Source organism: Megalobrama amblycephala, linkage group LG23 (genome assembly GCF_018812025.1).
Source record: "Megalobrama amblycephala isolate DHTTF-2021 linkage group LG23, ASM1881202v1, whole genome shotgun sequence".
NCBI classification, from domain to species: domain Eukaryota; kingdom Metazoa; phylum Chordata; class Actinopteri; order Cypriniformes; family Xenocyprididae; genus Megalobrama; species Megalobrama amblycephala.
Genome location: NC_063066.1, coordinates 20,874,958 through 20,895,954, shown reverse-complemented (window position 1 = coordinate 20,895,954; position 20,997 = coordinate 20,874,958). Strand labels below are relative to the sequence as shown.

Sequence of the window (20,997 nt, the reverse complement as noted above, 5' to 3'; positions counted from 1 at the left end):
CAATTACTCACTCTCATGTCGTTACAAACCAATAACACTTCCATTCATCTTGGAAACACAAATTAAGATTTTTTTAAGCATGTTGGAGCTTCCGTTTACCTTATTTGAGGCTATGCTCTATGTATGTGCATTGGTCAATGTTTATATGTGAATATAAATAATATATATAAAAAATTTATAAATATAAAAAAATTTAATCATATAAAGCTATTGTGTCTCTTCAGAAGACTTCGGAATAAAGAGCTTGACTCATGTGGATTTATTTTACGATCGCTACAAGTTTTGGGTGATTAGACTGGCAGGGACAGAAATCCCTCAGCTATCTTCATTTGTGTCCCTTATGGGTTTAGAACGACATGAGTGTGAGGAAATAATGACAGAATTTTGATTTTTGGGTGAAGTAACCCTTTCAGAATACATCCATGCACCGCCACACTGGGAGGCAGTAATGTCCAGTCTAGCTTCATTGCCGCAGTGAAGACCAACGCCGAGAAGAAGACGAACAAACGCTCCACAGTTTCCCCAAAGCAAGATGGCGGTGCAGGAGACAGCAGCTCAACTCTCTATGGCCCTAAAGGTTCAAGAATACCCAACTTTAAAGGTCTGTCAAGCCTTTCCTTTCAATACTCTAAACGTGCAACTGAACAGATTCCGTATGCGCTATACGACCTTCATAACAGACCATCAAACTGAAATGATCGATCAGATGGGAAGTATGTGACTGCATTTAACTGTTAACTGGTTAGCTCTAGGGCTAGGTAACTTAGCAAAACAAGTCCCACACAAACACATCTTACCGAAGTGAGCGCAAACTGTCGAGCAGTGACATCAGCTGTACAGTTATAAGCCGACAAAGCTATAAAACAGAGCAGTTTGTTGCTCAATGTCGTTGTGCTCCTTGTCACTCTTGCGTTCCGACAGTCTTGTGTTATTAGGCGCTGTTTTATCCCATCACAGGTTTGTCCACTAGTGTAACCAGCGAGCAATGCAGTTTAAGGCAGATTGACGAGAATCATTAGCGAGGTGGATAGTGACACGAATCGTATCGGTTGTATAGCTACTGTATAATCGAGTACTGATCAGTCTCGTATACATTTGATTTCGATTTGAACGCTGTCGTCTGAAAATGTGTTCCAGACAGCATGATATTCGTCTCTAACGTTAGATAAATGCTGGAGGATAAATAGACATGCCAATGGTGACCAGAGCTCGGTATGCAAGCGATTTGTGCACCATATTAGGATCTTATTACATCATGTTATGTTGATCAGTGGCAGCTTTGTAGCTCAGGTGAAGATACTTGGTGAGGGGGCTTATTATTTAATGGTTGGCATACAGCACCTTTGTTCTCTGCGTCACAGATTTTCCCCGGTTGATAGCGTCGATTTGTCTGCGTTAACCGATTCCTTTGATTGTTTGATGAGTTCAATGCTTTGTAACGTGATTTAGTTCATTGATCTCCTGTAAATTGACGCCTGTTTATGTACACGCACACTGAATGTCAATAATATATGGTCTTCACTGCTGTTTCAAGGGCATGTTGCATCTGAGCTTGTCTTGCAGCATTGGGAATGATTTCCAGTACCTTCTTAATCATTGCATCATGATCTAACCATGTAAACTAGTCCCTGTTTTTTTGTGCAAAATCTTAAGACACATTGGGTGAGGGATTATAAAGAAAATGTATGAACCAGCTCTTTTTGTAAGGCATTGATTCTTGTAATATTTTAGAGTGTGTGTGTGCCATAAATCATTAAAATGAACATATTCAAGCAAATTGTCTAACATTGTAGCGCTAAATGGATACATTTCTCTTTTTGACAGTTGTAATGTAAGTTTTTAATTATGAGTTTGTTATAGGCATGAATGAACAGTGATTTATTTCATTATCAAACTAGTATCTTAAAATTGTTAACTGGAATGATTCTGTATGATTGTTTTTAGCTTAGTTGTGTGCTGATTTATGCATCATTGCATTTTTTTTCAGTAGTTTGCATGAATTTTGGCCTGCATTGAGGTCCTTTCACTTCTCACTGCCAAAATTAGGTTGCACCTTGTAATCCAACAAAGGTTATAGCTTCAGTAATAGCATTGACTGATGTAGGGGAGTTTATCTACTCTAAAACATCTGTATGTGAATAGAGCATTGCAAATGTTGATACTACTTATCTGCCCTGGTTGTAAGGTGACAGATGGCCTGATCAAAATAAACTGGCGGATCCTGAGAGATAAGATTGAAGGTTTATGCATCTCTGCCTCTTCCACAGCTGTGGTAGAGCCGTTCATCCTGGTCTAATGACCACGTCCATCTTTATGACCTTTCTCTTAAATGGACAACTAAAAGAACACAGACATCTGGAAACATTGTCCACCGCAATGTTTCCCTGTAGACATCGCCCAACCCTAATTCTAATTTAATATAATCTTGTCGGTTAACAAGCTTCGTCAGTTGGGGGGGAAAACTAAATGAACATCCCTAGCACACGATAAATTAAGTTATTGTCTCCTAAGAGAAAGAACTGATTTTGAGCTGCTTGAAACAAGTCATCAGTAATTCCAATTTTATGCCCTGCCCAAATACCCACACTTGCAGTATTTGCACTTGTCTACTTACATGACACATTTCCTGTATTTGGCTCAAGTGTTCAAGTAGGCGTGAAGACTGCAAGCGTGTATAGAACTTTTTATTACCTGATGGGACTTTGCATTAAAATTGCATTTTAAAATACACTTCTAAATGTCTGTTCATTGGTCGCTATGTAACTAAAAGAAGACACAATTTTAAAATTGTGATAAAAAGCCGTTGCAAATGATGTACAAAATACACATAGCCTACTCATCATTGCATCAATAAAATGTGCAACATTTTATATTTTACTACCAAATTATATGTAATATATAATTAATTTAACTTACAGTCGAATGTTTTCCTTGACATTCCACGATTTCGGGGCATGTGAGTTCCCGAACATAATGCATGATGGGATACACTTAGCCTCGAATACCGCTCCAAAGATAGTTTTGTTTTAGTGTGCATTAAGGGCACTGCATTTGGGCATTTTTAAGACATGGGACAGTCTTGCGCACATACTTCCTGTCCTGTGCATGCGCTTTCAAGTGGCCAAGACCGCAAGTGTGGGTATTTGGACAGGGCATTACTTCCTGCTCAAACCTCCCTAGGTTTGTAAAAAACCTATGACGCCATTGTTACTGTTCGTATTCAAGTGCTGAGGAAGCCTTCGGAGCTGAAATTCATATATGTAATGGCCGTTTTGTTTCTGTCATGTGCTGTAAGCGGTTGATCAATCACAGCAGACTGGGCCATCTGACCAATCAGAGCATTGTAGACCAATCACAACAAACTGGGCTGTGTGACCAATCAGAGCAGAGTAGACCAGTCACAACAGACTGGGGTATCTGACGAATCATAGCAGAGTAGGCTCTCTGAAAGGAGGGGTTTAGAGAGACCAAATCCTTTATCAAACTGTTTCAGACACTGAGAAAAGAATTGATGCTACAATTTATATTATGATGAAATTGAAGTGTTTTTTGACCTTGGAATGGATGCATGTAAACCCATTGTAGGAGACCTTCTTCAAAGGAGACCTTCTTCAAAATAGTATAATAGGGTCATTTTAAAGGGATAGTTTACCCAGAAAGGAAAATTCAGTCATTTACTTACCCTTATGTTGTTCCAAACCCATAAAACTTTTGTCTTTAGGACACAAATGAAGTTATTTATAATATTCGGTCATCCTTTTTGTCCATCCAACCAAAACTTTCATGCATTAATCAAGCAATTTGAATCAAGCAGTTTAATCCAAGTCTTTTGAAGAGACATGATCGCTTGATCTAATGTAGGCTAAACATTGATCAATGCACTTTCATAACAGAATTTTCATTTTTTGGGTGAACTAAACCTTTAGTGAGAGAGAATGCAATGATGGATGAGGTGCTTTATGAACTCTTGTCGTGAAGAATATTACTAAGCAGTAAGCAACACAACATTTTTGTTGTATTAGTTATTAGCTAGCTGAAATTGTGCCTAGTAATGAAATTCTGTTGTTTACTACCTCAACAGGTTCCTTATGAAACCTTGAACAAGCGCTTCCGAGCAGCTCAAAAGAATATAGACCGGGAGACCAGTCACGTGACAATGGTGGTGGCAGAGCTGGAGAAAACACTCAGTAGCTTTCCAGTGGTGGATACTGTAGTCTCTCTCCTGGATGGGGTGGTTGAGAAGCTCAGCGCCCTCAAGAGAAAGGTATGCTGAGCCATCATGTTGAATTAATTCAATTTTACTACATTTGTTCTATTCACACTAAAGAGTGAAAGGGTTTTTTTTTATCTGATAGGCAGCTGAGTCTATCCAAGCAGAAGATGAGAGTGCCAAGTTATGTAAGCGACGCATAGAGCACCTGAAGGAACATAGCAGTGACCAGCCGGCCAGCGCCAACGTTTGGAAGAAGAAGCGCATGGACCGCATGATGGTGGAACACTTACTACGATGTGGCTATTACAACACCGCAGTCAAGCTAGCCAGACAAAGTGGGATTGAGGTGCGTCTCCACTTTTCCTGTGCAGCGGGTAAGAGGCTTGCGCTGGTTCTTCTCATATGGCTATGTTTTGTCTTTGTAGGATTTGGTCAACATAGAAATGTTTCTTACTGCAAAAGAGGTTGAAGAATCTCTTGAACGTCAGGAAACGGCCACCTGTCTGGCTTGGTGCCACGATAACAAGTCTCGCTTACGGAAAATGAAAGTAAGATGTTGGGTTCAACTGGGGTTTTTTTCTCCCAATTGTTGTATTCAAACATTTACTTTTGCGTTTTAACCGTCATTATGAAGCCACAGTTTGTTTGTGGTTATATTCCTTGCAGTCTGTTTTCATTTCAGAGATGATTTGTCACGTAGCCTGAAGACAATTTGAAAGGTAAAGTTTATTCAGTTTTATTGAAATATGTCCCTGTTCCCAGAGCTGTTTGGAGTTCAGTTTAAGGATCCAGGAATTTATTGAACTCATTCGACAAAACAAACGAATGGACGCAGTAAGGTATGAGATAAGGTTATCTGAATTATTGTATTTATTGTTAAACGTGAATATAGATCATAAGTCATATTTGGTATTATTAAATTAAATGAATCTCTTTTAGACATGCACGCAAACACTTCAGCCAAGCAGAAGGAGGGCAGTTGGATGAGGTACGGCAAGTGATGGGCATGCTGGCGTTTCCCTCAGACACGCACATCTCACCATATAAGGTAAATTACATATCTTCTTTTATATTATTTGAAATGTATCTTTAACTCAAAAGAGTAGTTTTGAATATGCCACCATAGCAGGTACAAGATCAGTGGTCCGCAACATTTTTTTTTTGTCTTCCCTCCCAGGATCTTTTGGATCCAGCTCGCTGGAAAATGCTGATCCAGCAATTCAGATATGACAACTACAGATTACACCAGCTGGGGAACAACTCCGTGTTTACAATTACCCTGCAGGCAGGGCTGTCTGCCATCAAAACCCCGTATCCTCTCTGCAGTAACATTCATCATCCTTAAGGTTTTCAGGTTGCATGTCCAGCAGATCATTTATTCAACTGATTCTGAGTAATAGGTGATTTTAACTAGGGCTGCCCCCTAATAGTCGACCAAAATTGTATTAGTCGCAGAGTGGAATCCAATCCACAGGAAGTGGCAAAGTCCCGGAGTCTGTGAGGGACAGATAGTTAACAGCTGGTCTATGTGGTAATTAAAGTACATCGGGCAGAGCATCCAAGCGCTCGCCTTTCATTCATCGACCTCAAATATGGCTTATCATCTGAAACACTTTACATGGCCGCTCGCTTTGACGTCAATCTAGAAAAATGCAGTGGTGTAATGTAACGAAGTAATAATACTTATTTTTTGGGAGAATCTGTACTTTACTTGAGTTTTTATATTTCTGTCAACTTTTACTCCACTACATTTCCTAAATAAAATGTATACTTTTACTCAGATACATTTTCCCAAAGCATTTTCGTTACTTACTACAAAATAAAGTAGGAAGAACACAGACTGCAAGCAAGCATGTGCAAACAAGTACTTGCACAACCATGATTGATTTCAATTTCCGGGTTGCGTCCGTTCCTGGAGCGGCTGAGAACAGTACGCTGTCATTATACAGTATGAAAGCGACCTCTAGAGGTGAAATAAAAACTGTCACTGATGCCTCGTAGAGTTTGTTTTGACACGTGACGTGAGGCTGCGTGCTGCACAGAGCGGGACACTTCAAAAACGGATTTAAAACATACAACAAAATGGTATGTTATACAGTGTACACTACAGTACATGTTTTCATATCATTATAAAGTAATTACTGCATTAGTGAAGAACAGTAGTATGTTTGCTGTCGAGGCTGAGAGGATGCGAACATTAGTACCTCAAGCGGTTAAAACAATGTGACAAAAACACCATTCATTTGCATTAGTTTATATCCATTTATTCGCTGTTATGCATTCGTTATCCAGCAAAGTTGCATATTTAAACTGTATTCTCATCATGCAGCAACAAACATAACAAATCAGAAATGCATTCAATTTCAGTTCTTTTTTATCGGCACTGTACCACATTTTGTTTAGATAATCATCAAGTTTTCTAAAATAGTGGCAAATAATGTGTGAAAGTATAATAGACCTATGCTATGCCTTTGTGTGTAAAGATGGCAATTTTTAAGCATGACTGTTTGGACTTATTTGAAATGGTAAAACTTTACCATAAGAGTCCATTTGTAACATTAAATAAGGTTAATAAAAGTATCCGGTTGTTAAGTCTGACGTCACGCGGCAGCGCTTCCGGGTCCTAACGCTCTATCTCATACCACAAGAAAACAACAAATGGTGCTAATATACATACACGATGTGGTGTAATACTACAAAAAAATATATAATTATAACCTTTATCTCCATACCAAAATTCCAGATGGCCAGACAATGATTCATCTTTTATAAATCGTTAAAATATTAATATCTGTGACGCTGTGAGCACGGAGACTGTTGTGTAGACTGTAAGTATTTAAAATGTTTAAATTTTTAAAATGATTGATGTTTAATATGAATAAATAGCGCTCATAAACGGCCGTCGATGGCATTCTCAAGTGAAACGAGTCGAGGCTTGGACCCGGAAACGGCGTTCCTTACGTCACGACTTAACAAGCGGATAGTTCATTGTTAATTTACATTTTAACATTTTAAAGTTGTCTCTTTCTTATATTAGTTATAATGCACTATGGATTAACATGAATGGTCAATTTATAATTAATATATTAGTATTAGTTTTATATTTAAAAATTACAATAAACATTTTGGCATTTTTTTTTTATTCAAAGAAAACAAAATGAAAGTTAAAACTGAACACAATCTTGCTGCTCAAACTGTGTATAGAACCATTTTTAATATTTTTTTGCTCCTTTTGTATTGTACATTTACTTGTACTTTTACTTTCAATACTTAAGTACGTTTAATATACAAAAAATACTTTTCATACTTAAGTACAAAAAATATCACATACTTTAAAACTTTTACTCAAGTAATATTCTAAACAATGAATTTAACTTCTACTAAAGTCATTTTCTGGTAAGATATCTATACTTTTACTCAAGTATGGCTTTCAAGTACTTTATCCACCACGGGAAAAATATGGGCTATTCATTGTTTGTGTAGAGTGTGCAAGCTGAATAGTAGCACGCTTACTGCTTGACAGCTAACATGAAGGCGCCAGCGCGATCACTTGCACTTAAAATACTCCATTTTTGGTCATTCAGATAAGATTAATACATCTTTTGAATCTGTGAAGAGTCTACTTTTATTTGTGTGCATTCACAATAAACGCTGTGCTTCTGTAAAATAATGAAAGCAAACAGTGCGCTTTCTGCCGTCTCTTGAGCGCGCCAAAAAAAAAAGAACCGAACTCCATGTAAACTTTCCTCACAGACATGAAAAATATATATATATATAGAAAGCGAAATGAACCAATTCAAACGGAAAACAAATATTCTTTGGTTGGTAATCCGCATGAAACGGGCGTATAGTCCACTACTGCGGAGATGACGAGTCATCACTGCAACCGAAAATACAGAAAACACTTGTTTATCTATTAATTACTAAAATGTTAAAGCAGTCTTCTTGCTGTTTTTCCCCCAACGCATTCATAATCATTACTTTTGCCGGTGCTCTCTGGCAAGCTTTATGCTTGCGCTTGAACACTGCTGAGGCTATGTAGGCATTAATGGCTCTTTATTATGATTTATATGGAACGATTACTAGTGGACCAGAAAAATCTTTAGTCGAGGGCAGCCCTAATTTTAACATAGTATTTTTGCTTGATGACAGTAGAAGGGTCATTGTTTTAAGTGACTGTAAATGGTCCTTTTAAAGAAAGAAAACTCTGTTGGTTTATTAGTCTAACTGAATACTTGTTGACCTTAATTCCAAGTTTACAGCCAGTGTTATAAAGAGGATGGCACTTCCAAAAATCCAGACTGCCCTGTCTGCAGTAAGTCGCTGAACAAATTGGCTCAACCTCTTCCCATGGCCCACTGTGCAAACTCAAGGCTGGTGTGCAAAATCTCTGGCGAGGTCATGAACGAGAACAACCCACCCATGATGCTGCCTAATGGCTATGTTTATGGATACAATGTGAGTTTTGAAGCTAGTTTTGTGTTCTGTGAGCAGTGGTGTCATTTTCCTATTCAGAGTATATATGCTATAAATGTTCTATGCCAGGGCTGCCAGTGAATCCAAATAAAAATGACGATATGGCTTAGTGCGATTTATCAAATTTCAAAGGCTGTGATTTAATTAAATGCGTGTTTCAGAGTGAAGCGCGGCACTGTTTTTACATGTTGGCAGCTTCTTTTCTGCCGGTGTTTGCAGTATCTCAGGGCGGATTGGTTCACAGTAATTGCTGCTCCACGGAAAATTCATCTCTGCATCTGCTCTGAGTTTGGGTTGCTTAAAGCATTTATTCATTTGGGAACACAATATGTGTCAGTCATCTTCCCACACTTGAAATGAGAAGCACTCATCAGCAGAAGAGAAGCTTAAAGGCCTTTCTGCGTTTTTGTCAAATAAAATTTTGTTGGTTTAACATTTCAAAATGAAGAAATTAAGAAAACTATAAATATTAGTATTGTAATTTTACAGTTGTAATATAAAATTAAATATTATTATTTATATAATTTTGTATTTTATGCTGAAATATTAATATTATACATTTCTTACATTTACATTTTTGTAGTAATAATAATTATTAGCCATTTAAATACCAATTTTGCAGCCCTACAAACAAGCACCTGTTTTTAATCAATTCAATTTTTTCCCACCAATTCTGTTATACCAATGCTTTATATTTCCTGTGTATATATATAGCGATTAACATTTCCTTGCCTCTGGTTTTCAGTCTCTCTTGTCCATTCGTCAAGATGACAAGGTGGTATGCCCCAGGACCAAAGAGGTTTTCAACTTTTCCCAGGCCGAGAAGGTTTATATTATGTGATGCGAGCTCCACAAAACTTCTGGAACTTTGCGGCACCATCATAGGCTGGGTGAATCTCATGTTGGCATCATTTGTCCAAGGGGGTCAATCCTTCAGCTCTTGTTCCATGCAAGTGAAATTCATTGACAATATGCCCTTGCCCTCAGCCGGCCTACAAGACCTTCACTGAACTGAACAGTTGTTCTGCGTGAAATGGACTATTTTGACGAGGGAGTTTTTTTTTTGGTGGTGTTTTTAAAAGGGTTGATAGTTTGCCGTTTAACTGTTTTCTTTTCAGTAGTGTAAAACAAACCAACACGACTCCATATCAATTTATCACAAAGGAGCTTCTGCCTTGTAGTGTTAACAAAATGAATTATTCATTGTTGGTTTTTGAACAAGGGCACCCATTTAGGTCATTATTTTTAGATAGATTGTGAGTAGGTAGTTGTAGAGAACAGTCTATGATGCCTTGCTTTTGCACCTGTGAAATCTGTGACAACATGCATTTATGTTAATATGATGTTTTGGCTGACATCCTCAGTTTATAAAACGCTGTAGCATTTATAGCAATACTGCTCTGCTCTGATGTACAGACTACAAAGACATGACAGTGTTCTTTTGTGTCAGGCTTTTGTTAAAGAATCACATTAGTTTACACTTAAACAGTACATACTAAATGGACTCATGAACCTCTTATATCATCATTCATCAAATAAAACTTTGTTTGACCAAAGTCCTTTCAGGACAAGTATGCAAGATTGAATTCTGATGGATATGCATACATTTGAAGGAGTTTTTTTTTTTTAATTTTAATTTAATTTTTTTATATAACTAATGGTATGTTGTTTTATACAAAACAATATCATATGTTATTAACTTCATGCTGCATTTAGTGCCGTTTTGTGACTAAAAGTTCAATTGTAAAATAGTAAAGCAGTTTTTGGTGTTTTGGATCTCAGGGTAGATTCAAATCTTGCACAGTTTATTACCTGGACTGAAGGTTTTTTTTTTTTTCGTTTTTTTTTTCCCCCCATCAATATTTACAGTCTATCCAGCTTTGATACCCTCATTTGTGATGTAAATGTCTTGTGTGAGGTTTTTTCTGCTGCAAAACTTAATATGGATCTTTTCAAGTATGTAGGCTAGTTTTACAATTGTCTTACAGTAGAATCTCCAAATTCATTGTAAGTAAAGTGTGTGTACAGTCATTTTGAGCACAATTTCCAAAGCAGGTTATTGGTTAAAGAGGGTTTTGATAATGTTCCCCATGCACACAACCCAAGAAAGTCTCAGGTTTCACAGGATCAACAGCAGGTAACCAATGGAGGGACGAGGAGGGGGCTGTCAATGAAAGGCCCTCTGGTATTTTAGTTTCACTTTAATGTGCACCGACATCCCTTCCTGTTGGAAATGATTCTCCGTGTTTAACTGTAATTGTGGAAAGACTTGCTTAGAAACTGCGCATGCATGTGTATTTTGGTAGGATAGATGGGTTGTTCGTGTCGAATTGCCAATAAAGATTGATTTGATTATATATTGTCATTGTCTACATTGTCTTAAAAACAAGGTTGAATTCCCAATGGGGAAAACAGAGATTTCCTTTAAGTTCACAATAAAGTCAAAGAGTAGCACAGCTATTACTTGTCACATATCAAAAATAGTAATATAAAAATATATAGAGTAAAATATACTTTTTTTGAGCTTCTAAATTTTAAGCAGATATGTTGTATAACAAGTCTGATCTTTTATTTTTTATTTTTAAAAAACACTTTTTTCCCTACGCAGTTTGGAAAAGTGGAAAAAAGAAAGCAGAGTGTGGAAGAATGTTTGCATTTCCAGACTGTTGCCCCTGTTTATGTTTCTATAATAGAAAATAATTTAATGAAAATAAATTTATCATACAAGAAGTGTGTTTTCTTGGCAGCTGAATTGTGATTGTCAAACGTGACAATGAATTCAAGGTGTACTTTTTCATTATGCATATATGCATGTTATAAGCATTTTGGGTTTCTTCTCATGATATTCTTAGCACCGTATTACATAGCCTCTAAAAGGACCTTTGTAAAAATAAAAAATATACAGACTTTCCTGTGAGCATGAGAAACCATTAAACTAAGCATATAGGACAATGCACACCTATTGTGTCATCAGCCCATTTCGCAGTGTGGTTTCTTGGCCGCCACAGAGTATGCGTTAAAGCAGAGCTAAGACTTGAAATATGACTTAGAGCCTTAACGAAAGCCAAATTTGAAACACCCTTGAACTTGACAAATAGGACAATCCACACTGCCTTATTGTGCCATCAGCCTAAATTGAACATTAGGCCGTGATATTAAAGGATTCGTAGCCTGTCTCCATGTTTTAACACAATTATTCTTACTGGTTCTGATGGGTATTGTGTGCACCTCCCCTAAGCTGCAGAAAATACCTGATACCTGATAAAATACCTGAATCTGTTGAAGAAAACTGTCAAAGATTTTGTAATGGGAAAGAGCACTAACCAGAGTGCATGAGTCGATTCTCAATGATGGGTAAGATTTTGGCCAAGTGGAGGGCAACCTAAAGCAGGGGGTTAAGGCACCGCCACTGGGCACCTACCCAAGTGTGATATGTGAGATGGGTGTAAGAGTTGAGCAGATGCTTGTTAGGCCAAAAGCATTGTTAATGGGGAAGAAGTTACAGCAATCTGCCTCAAAAACGTGAGCTCCTCTATACCCGATCACCAGCAATAACATTACTTGGATGGCTTGACTTCATTGTGAGTGTGCAACTATGAAGCTCTCTCTTCTTCTTCTTCTCTATTAGAATTATCGCAGTGTAGACACTGCTAAGTGCATTACTGCCCTCCACAGGTCAAAGTTTGAACTAAATGTTATATACTTGCACTAGCATATTGTCATATATTCTATTAGAGAAGGAGAAGAAGAAGAAGAAGAAGAGAGCTAGTTCAAGATAAGCATTTATGGTTAAAAACGTATATAATTTTAATTTTTTTTTAGAAAATGAGTGATGGTTTCTCTAGATAAGACTCTTATTCCTCGCCTGGGATTGCGTAGAATGCTTTGAAGCTGCACTGAAACTGTAATTTTGACCTTAAACCGTTTGGAGGCCATTGAAGTCCACTATATGGAGAAAAATCCTGGAATGTTTTCATCAAAAACCTTAATTTCTTTTCGACTGAAGAAAGAAAGACATGAACATCTTGGATGACATGGGGGTGAGTAAATTATCAGGAAATTTTCATTTGAAAGTGAACTAATCCTTTAATATATGCTGTTTCTATAGATTACATTAATAGTTTAATAACTTTTCGCACTTGTTAAATAGAGAAAAAACTTTTTACATTTAGCCTAAGTAACTTTTAGGGTATTCTTAACCTTGGACCTCACAGAAACACAAAATAAGCAATACTGATTCCCTCTGTGATATGAAAAATATTGCATCATTTTGTTCTAATTTTAAAGTGCCATTTTAGCATTTAATTCTAGAAAAAAAAAAGATACTCAACTGCAGACACTGAAATTACATACACTATGTCTATGCGGTACAAAAATTACAACAATATTCCACAAAACAAACAAACAAACAAGCCAAGAATTGTTCATTTTGATAGTGACTTTAAGTTTTAATTTTCTTAACTTCTTCCAGTTGCTAACTATGTACTAATAAAACACAATTATTATCTAACACTTATTACATAGCTCTCTTGATTCTGTTTGGGCAGTCATGACCCCACTAATGATGAACGCTGTGTAACGACCGCGCATCCGGGTATTGATCGCTTCTTTCATGTCTCTCGTATCTCGCATCATATGCTCTCTTTCTCGATTCATTCAAACCATCTTGCGCACCTCGGTAGATATCTCAAAATAGAGCCATTCAGATACAATTTGTACCCTGATCAACCTGTCGGGGTTTACTTTGAAGTAACGTTAGGCCTACTAAATTACTCAGATTTCAGAATTAGCGCTTTGACATTTAAAGTTACAGTATGTTGAGAGGTGGCGGCCGCCGATGATGCTCGCTATTAAAGAAGATAATCCGCTTACTATTTTAATTAAGCAAGGAATATTTACATGCTCATAAAGTTTTCATTGTAACGGAAAAGTTAGATATAAAACGCAGACTGGCTGAGGAATATTTACTCTTCCCCGGTTGCTATGGCAACTCTGCCTTGGTGCTATATAAATGAGACGCTGACAGCAGCTATGGAACGTTCAATTATGACGTCACGGTGGAGGCTATATAAGACCTGAGCTTTCGAACATTATTTCATAATCGTTTGCTAGGACTAAACGCATTCAAGGCAAGAGTTAACTGCGAGAAATATCAGTGAACAGTGAGTGAATTTCTGTCTGAACGAGTACGACAATTCGGTTGAATCATAATTCTCATAAAAGACCAGAAATTCAGTTTGACACAACCAAACAGCTCACGAGAGATCTGTAAACACTCGCAGAACTTTGCGAACAAGAATTGTACAAAGTCTTAGTACTTTGTTGAATCTGAATAGTTCTCATAAACGATCAGATATGTCTTTTCACAAGAACACATCATCATCATCATCATCATCCGATATGGAGGAAAGCACCTGTAGCGTAGACAGTCCCTCCCCGGAATCATTTGATGAGGACGATTTCACCTCTAAATTAAAATGGTTTATGAAGCGTGAACTGCTGCTCAACAAAATCTCGGACCTTGAGCGCAGAGCCCGAGAGCGCCAGGAGGAGTGCCAATCACTGCTGGAGCGATTCAGAAATATACGTGAGTAATCTTTATTTATGTATTCATTTATTAAGTCTTTTACTTAATGTTAAGAAACAGCGTAAGGTACGTCTCAAGCAGCCCCCTAGTTCGAAAGTCACACTGAATAACCTCCGAAAACTAGCATTTCCGATTAATAAACACTTTAGACACTTTATAAGCATTTATTGGTATTAAATCATTTAAATGTACGTAGTACATTCTGATTAAATGGGACGCACCCATGGAGGTCAAAATTACTCAAAATGAAATAATTAAATAAATAATGAATTCAATAAAACAATTTAATTGAACAGTTTATTCTGAAATAATTAACTAATTAATTTATTTAATTATTAATTAAATTATTAAATAAACCAATAAAAATGTATCTATTTATTTTGTAAAATTCCATGAAAACACAACATTTATTATTTAATATATTTCACAATATCCTCTTTCACACACTATTATTGTGTTCATAATATTTTTTTTCAAAATTTAATGTGCTTTTTCAAAAAGCTGTTTTTCGTAATAATATGCTGCATTTTTTAAGAATGACACCTATTTGACGAATCGTGCATTTTCAAAGCACGATTTTCCCAAATATTCTTTTCATAATAATAGAGGACATTTCACAAATGCCAATCAACAGGCAGTGGGCGGTGTTTGGCACTAATTGGCTAATTGGCTAATCCTTTTGGATGAATTACTTAGGTCTGGCGTGGTGAACTGAACTGAATAATATGGAGCCTTCTGTGATTTTTTTTTTTCTCACAAAATTGCAATTGTATTTTAAAATGCAATGAAAACATAATCCATGTTTGTTATGCTTCTTTGTAGAGCTGCACAATTTGGCCAAAATGTTGTGATTATATCAATATGGTTATACAATAATAATTAAAAAAATATCTATCTATCTATCTATCTATCTATCTATCTATCTATCTATCTATCTATCTATCAACCAAAATTTTACATATATACATACAGTCAAACCAAAATGTGTTTTAATACAGTTTATTCACTATAGTTTGAAAGGAAAAGTGGTAAGACCTATTGAGAATTGGAGAACCACTCTGAGAAGCTGCAAACACTGGCGGATAATGAGCTGCTCCCATATAAAAGAACTAGAAAAACAGTGCTGCACTTTATTCTGAAACATCCAGCGCATATATTTATTTCATTAAATAGCAGCCTTTGAGATTTGTTAATCGCACTAAGCCATTTCAATTAATCATGCCATCCTGGCCCATATACTGATGTAATTTTTCATTTCATTTTATTGAACATATGTTAACGATTCATATGTTATACTCCTTACAGAGAAATCGCTAGAATGGGAAATAGAGAAAGTGCAAAACTCTATGGTCAGCATGGAGCAGCTGAAGAACTTGCAGAAGACTTTCGACGAGTTCCAGGCTGAAATGAAGCACAACGTGAGCCGCTTACAGGACAACTTTGAGAAAATGCGAGGTGTTGCTGCTAAACATCGTGCAAACATGAATGCACAAGGTAAGTTAATGCACACACCATCATTAATTAAAAAGCATATTTGAATCGCCTTGGTTGCAGTGTGATTTAGGATAATCTAAAATTTTGTATCAGGGTAGCTTACAGTGTAAAATGTGTTTGTTTTCAGATAAACCAAGGAAAGAGGATCTGGATCCCAAAGTGGTTCAAAGCATCCAGTCTCTGAAGTGCTGTCCCACAGTACCAAAAATGAAGGCGAATTCAGATGCTGTCTCAGAGTATTCATCAAACCTGATCGGTGTGTTGAATAACATCGCCAAATCAAACACCTGCAGTCCAGCCATGAGCAGGGCATTAACAATAACAACAGCGACCATTGAAAACCTCAACAAGGCTTTTCAAGATCACTGCAAAGAGGTAAAGGCTCTCAAGGCTAGTCCAAAGCAACAGAGAAAGGTGGCTGAAGAAGTGGACAGAGACATCTACGGTTCATCTTGGCAGGAAAATGGCTCTATAGCACAGCAGCAGATGCCAAAATTGCTTGCCAATCCTGAGAGGCCAAAGACTGATCCTGTGAGCAAGCCGATTACTCTCCCTCAGGTCAGGAAGCCTGTGCAGGGGGCAAAAAATAAAGTGTTGCAGCTGGAAAGACCAGTAACAGCATTACAAAAGACTCCAAACGACCTCAAGAGTCCATCTGCTGATGACATGTTTCCTCCGGCCTCTGTCAGATCTTTTGCTCTTTCCAACATTACACAATCTGTAGAGAACACAAAAGTTAGCATGGAGTCAAAGGAAGAAACAAGAGAGGTCACATCATTTAACAAGATGGCTCAAGAAGAACTGCAGAGCCCTGCTCCTCTTGGCATCTATCATCCTTCCCCTCTCAAATCTTTTGATCTCCCTCAGATCTCGCAGTCTGTAGAGGAGACAAAAGTTTATGAAGGGTCAATGTTGAGAACAGGGACCCCATTTGAAGGGATGGCTCAGAAAGACCTCCAGAGTCCATCTACTCTTAAGATCCATCGTCCTTCCCCTGTCGAATCTTTTGATCTCCCTCAGATCTCGCAGTCTGTAGAGGAGACAAAAGTTTATGAAGGGTCAATGTTGAGAACAGGGACCCCATTTGAAGGGATGGCTCAGAAAGACCTCCAGAGTCCATCTACTCTTAAGATCCATCGTCCTTCCCCTGTCAAATCTTTTGATCTCCCTCAGATCTCACATGCCGTAGAGGAGACTAAAGTTGATGTGGTGCCAGTGGAAGATCTCCAGAGTCCGTCTCCTGTCCACACCCATCCTTCCTCAATCATGAAACGGCCTCAAATTCAGACTGAAGTAAAGCCATCACTTCAGAAACCTGACAAGCCAGAGACAAACAAATATGTTTCAGCAGTCTCAGGTAACAATGAAGAGGATGATGACAAACTTCTTCCTGAAAGGATGAAAGGTCAAACATTTGTAATTGACATCGAAGCTCAAGAAAGCAACCTCAAACATCTGGATCAAGCTTTTCAAAACAACAACATCTCCTCTGAAATGTACAACCTGTGCAGAGGAAACATCAGTCAAACGCTTCAAAGTGTTGATCTGCGACTTGGATGTCTTTTACGGAGATACATCAGACACGTCCAATTGAAGCAATTAAGGTAAGAAAAAGGACGAGCAATGGCAGACAATTTGTTTGATTGTAATTTTTTGTTTTGATAAATCATCTTTACAATGTGCCATAACAAAAAAATAAAAATAAAAACTCAAACATTTCTGAATGTTTTCTGTTATTCAGGAAGAGGCTCGATGAAAATTTCAAGCTTACCAGAAATTTAAAGGATGGACTGGCATTCAAAAAAGTTCATTCTCAGCTCTGTAAATTCGACCATTTCCAACAGAGTGTGAGAAAAGTCTGGGACGCCAAGCAAGCTTCCACGGACGAGACACGCAAATGGTGCATCGCACGGATGGCCCATTTATACCAGCAGGTCAGTAAGAATTAGACAAAATCTAATAATATAAGTCTAGTCTAGTTTTTTGGTAGTGATGTAAAAAAACATTTATGAAGAAAAACATATCAATAATTTAATCATTTTCTATTTTTATCTTACCAACAGATGAATTCGATCCATGGCCTACCTCTGACAGGCATATCATGTGTCCAGAGGCACGTACCAGTGCCTCTGCTGACTGTGACACCTGTGAGGTTCAGCACACATCTATGCCCGTCTCCTCCTCAGCACCCACAAACTGCTCCCAGCAGAGCCAGTCCGGCTCGTCTTCCTCGAAACAACCTGAGACTTCTTTACAGCACGAATGCAACCAGGAATATATCAGGCAGTTTCTTGAAGATCAGTTGCATCCGCCAATGTGAACTCGCTTCTGGAACATCTCATGTGTAAAAGAACCCAAGAGCAGTGTGGGAAGGAGGATGAGGCTGAGGGCCGTGAGAAAGAGGCCGGTGGCATGATTGCTAATGAGCATCACCTGCGCGCTGCACCGGTCTCGTATCTCACGGAGGAGCTCGGAAGCATAAAGGGGGAATGCTGACAGTGAAGGACGAGAGAGGACCAGTTCCCGCCTCCTTCTTCCCTAATCCACTAACCTTGCTACATTGGTGCCGAAACCCAGGAGGAAGGAGGGACACACTGTCGGAGAGTCCTCGCTGCTGAGAGGGAATGTGGTGCTGAGGAGGTTGGGCAGCATTGCCAGCCCCATGGAGGTGGAGGAGTGTTGGGCCGTCCTCCATCGCATGGCACCGCGAGTGAGAGCCTCTCGGCTGGTTGAGGGCTGAGAGCCAGTGTGTCTGGGAACTGGACCAAGAATGTTTTCCTCTCTCCCCTCTGTACCTCTTTATTTTTCCGTCTCCTTTTCTCTCACCTTGTCTGTCCTTACCCCCAGGTGCTACTACTCACATGCTATCAGCAACTTTTAACCTGTGTGAAATAAATGTGAAATAAATCTAATAAAACACCACACAAATTTGCTCGCAAATTCTTTGCTTTCAGAGTAAATATATGAAAATTCTTTAATTTGCTGGTATGAGGTACAGGAATTTATCTTGTTTAAAACTTTTGCTCAAAAGCATTACAATATCCATATCATTTTTCTCAAATTTGGAGCACTGGTAATACAGAAAAAGTGAATATCTGGATCAGGGTGATTTACTCAGTGATAACTCATGCGATGGAGTAATCTCCGGTCTCCTTAAAATTTATTTTAATGGTTTTATATAATGATAAAAAACAAAGTGAAAAGCGTACATTTTACACTCTAAATAAACTCTACATTGTTTCTAAAGATTTTTGGCACTTTCATAATAACTTTTATGGTAAATATACTTTAAAAATATATTCAAAAAATCATACAAATTTGAAACAATATGATGGTGAAAATAATGAGCAAAAAATAGTAGTTTAGGTTATAACATTTTGTCTTACCTCTTTGTTTAAATTCCATCATTAGTTTTCACATTCTGGAAAAAAAATTTTTTTTTACAGTCTATGCTCAACACCCACCACAAAACAAAGGCCAATTCTGGGAGAATTATTTTAATGTCTTCTTGAATCACCTTTTTTGCTTAAAAAAAGAACAGAGTGAGTGATATAATGGCACCACCGTTTTAACACATGTATGAAACTTTTAGTTGGCAATTTGCAGAACTTGCATCTTGTGGCTAATGTTGTCGAACCAATAAAAATGAACAAAGCAAGTTTAGTGGTCAATTAATAGTAAATTAATTTATACGAGGAAAAAAAGTGTTAGCCTACCAAGGCATGTTAGTTGGATGCCATTATGAGTTTGTGAGGCTAAAAAAAATGAAAACGCCATAACTGACTGAAGCAGCACACGCAACGTGAACAAACTCTGACTGCCTTAAAAGTGGTGTTTGTCTTTTCTTTTCTTTTCTTTTCTTTTCTTCTTAATGTTCAAATGCATTCTCTTAGCCCAGTATATTATCCACTGACTACATTGACAGCGTTCCTCTCAGATCCGTCATGAGTTGGGGTCGTGGGGACTATAAAGCGAACTATGGTCGCAAGATTCCGTCGTTACCAATAGAGTTCAATGGGACTTACGTCCATAGTTGGATAACGATGCTTTCGGGAAACACACCCCAGTCTAGTGTTTCAGAACAGCATAATTGAATTTAAAATGAGGACAAATATAAAACTAAAAGCTACTCGTATTTAACACTGTTGCAGGTCCAAGTCTCCTCTCCATTTTGACTGGGCTTGTACAGCAGGGGTGTCAAATTCAGTTCCTGTACATAGCACTCAAGCGCACGCATAAAGAGAGAAAATGCAAATTTCATTCGGATTATATAATCGGAGAGTAGCCTATTTCATTTCGTTTAAAAGTAGACATTTCAAGCTTTCTCATGTCTGTGAGGCAAGCAGCCTATACGAGTTTCAGTTCATTTAGCCTATAAGACGCGCTCCAGTTCACGTGCAAGTGATCGCGCCGGCGCCTCCATGTCATGATTATATTTTCTGCTATATTTGCTTCTTATTTATTAAATCCAGGCAATCGGTTGATGAAACATTGATTTAAATTAAGATACAATTTTTACAAAATGAAATTCAGTTTAAAGAAAGGCTTTCTACAAAACAAAACTTAATGAAGTGGTCAAAATCATGTACGATCCACTCCATGTCTCCCGATATATTGTGCATCTTATGATGTATCCTATCTTACTCATGTTGTTCACTTTTCAAATAGATGAATTTAAAACATAACATAGGACTACTTAAACAAATAATAAATTTTTTTAGACTTATATTTAATATTGGGGGCATCCAAGTTAATTGACATTTAAGTAACGCAATAGTTACTTTCCCTAGTAGTTACTTTTATAATGATGTAACTCAGTTACTAACTCAGTTACTATTTGTGAGAAGTAAATAGTAACTATAATTACTTTTTTAAAGTAACGTGCCCAACACTGGCAGTCAGTACTTCAACTTTTATCTGTACTTCTACTTGAGTGAACCATGTGTGTACTTTTGCCATCTTTGAAGCTCAGGGCTGGATTTCCCGATAACGTTGTCTCTTAGCGCGCTACGAACTCTAAAGGTAGACCTTAACTGAAGATACCATTTCTAGGCGTGTTCCCCGAACTATCCCAAGGTATATCTTCCTAAGTGCGATATTACCAGGTGCCGTCCATGGCGGCTGTGCTGAATTGTTTGATATCGATGGCACGAGAATCGATAATTCACTCTATACAGGGGCTGCTTCACTGCATTATGTGAGAAATGTTCTTTATAAGAAGAAGCAC

General features: G+C 37.7%; 2 protein-coding genes across 3 annotated transcripts; both read left to right on the top strand.

Moving 5' to 3' along the window:
- The first annotated feature begins 392 nt into the window (after window positions 1-392).
- maea (macrophage erythroblast attacher, E3 ubiquitin ligase) lies at window positions 393-11,046 on the top strand. 2 transcript variants are annotated; one of them, XM_048176160.1, is made up of 9 exons: window positions 393-601; window positions 4,082-4,264; window positions 4,356-4,559; window positions 4,639-4,761; window positions 4,976-5,052; window positions 5,153-5,261; window positions 5,391-5,524; window positions 8,476-8,671; window positions 9,435-11,046. In XM_048176160.1, exons 1-9 carry the CDS (start codon window positions 533-535, stop codon window positions 9,528-9,530), a joined length of 1,191 nt encoding a protein of 396 aa, XP_048032117.1. In that variant the 5' UTR covers window positions 393-532; the 3' UTR covers window positions 9,531-11,046. The 2 variants fall into 2 exon arrangements, with proteins under 2 accessions (XP_048032117.1, XP_048032118.1); XM_048176161.1 differs by lacking the exon at window positions 393-601 and adding an exon at window positions 730-1,212.
- A 2,053-nt stretch (window positions 11,047-13,099) lies between these two features.
- On the top strand, window positions 13,100-18,686 carry LOC125259135. The gene is made up of 5 exons (XM_048176537.1): window positions 13,100-14,276; window positions 15,582-15,770; window positions 15,898-17,374; window positions 17,512-17,704; window positions 17,834-18,686. Exons 1-5 carry the CDS (start codon window positions 14,045-14,047, stop codon window positions 18,116-18,118), a joined length of 2,376 nt encoding a protein of 791 aa, XP_048032494.1. The 5' UTR covers window positions 13,100-14,044; the 3' UTR covers window positions 18,119-18,686.
- Window positions 18,687-20,997: the final 2,311 nt, after the last annotated feature.

Bases quoted from the DNA above. Each gene is read 5' to 3' on its own strand.
- maea (XM_048176160.1), top strand. From the start codon at position 533: ATGGCGGTGCAGGAGACAGCAGCTCAACTCTCTATGGCCCTAAAGGTT. The intron at 4,762-4,975 runs GTAAGATGTTGG...CCCTGTTCCCAG, and splicing joins CTCGCTTACGGAAAATGAAA to AGCTGTTTGGAGTTCAGTTT. The intron at 5,053-5,152 runs GTATGAGATAAG...AATCTCTTTTAG, and splicing joins AAACGAATGGACGCAGTAAG to ACATGCACGCAAACACTTCA.
- LOC125259135 (XM_048176537.1), top strand. From the start codon at position 14,045: ATGTCTTTTCACAAGAACACATCATCATCATCATCATCATCCGATATG. The intron at 17,375-17,511 runs GTAAGAAAAAGG...TCTGTTATTCAG, and splicing joins GTCCAATTGAAGCAATTAAG to GAAGAGGCTCGATGAAAATT. The intron at 17,705-17,833 runs GTCAGTAAGAAT...TCTTACCAACAG, and splicing joins TGGCCCATTTATACCAGCAG to ATGAATTCGATCCATGGCCT.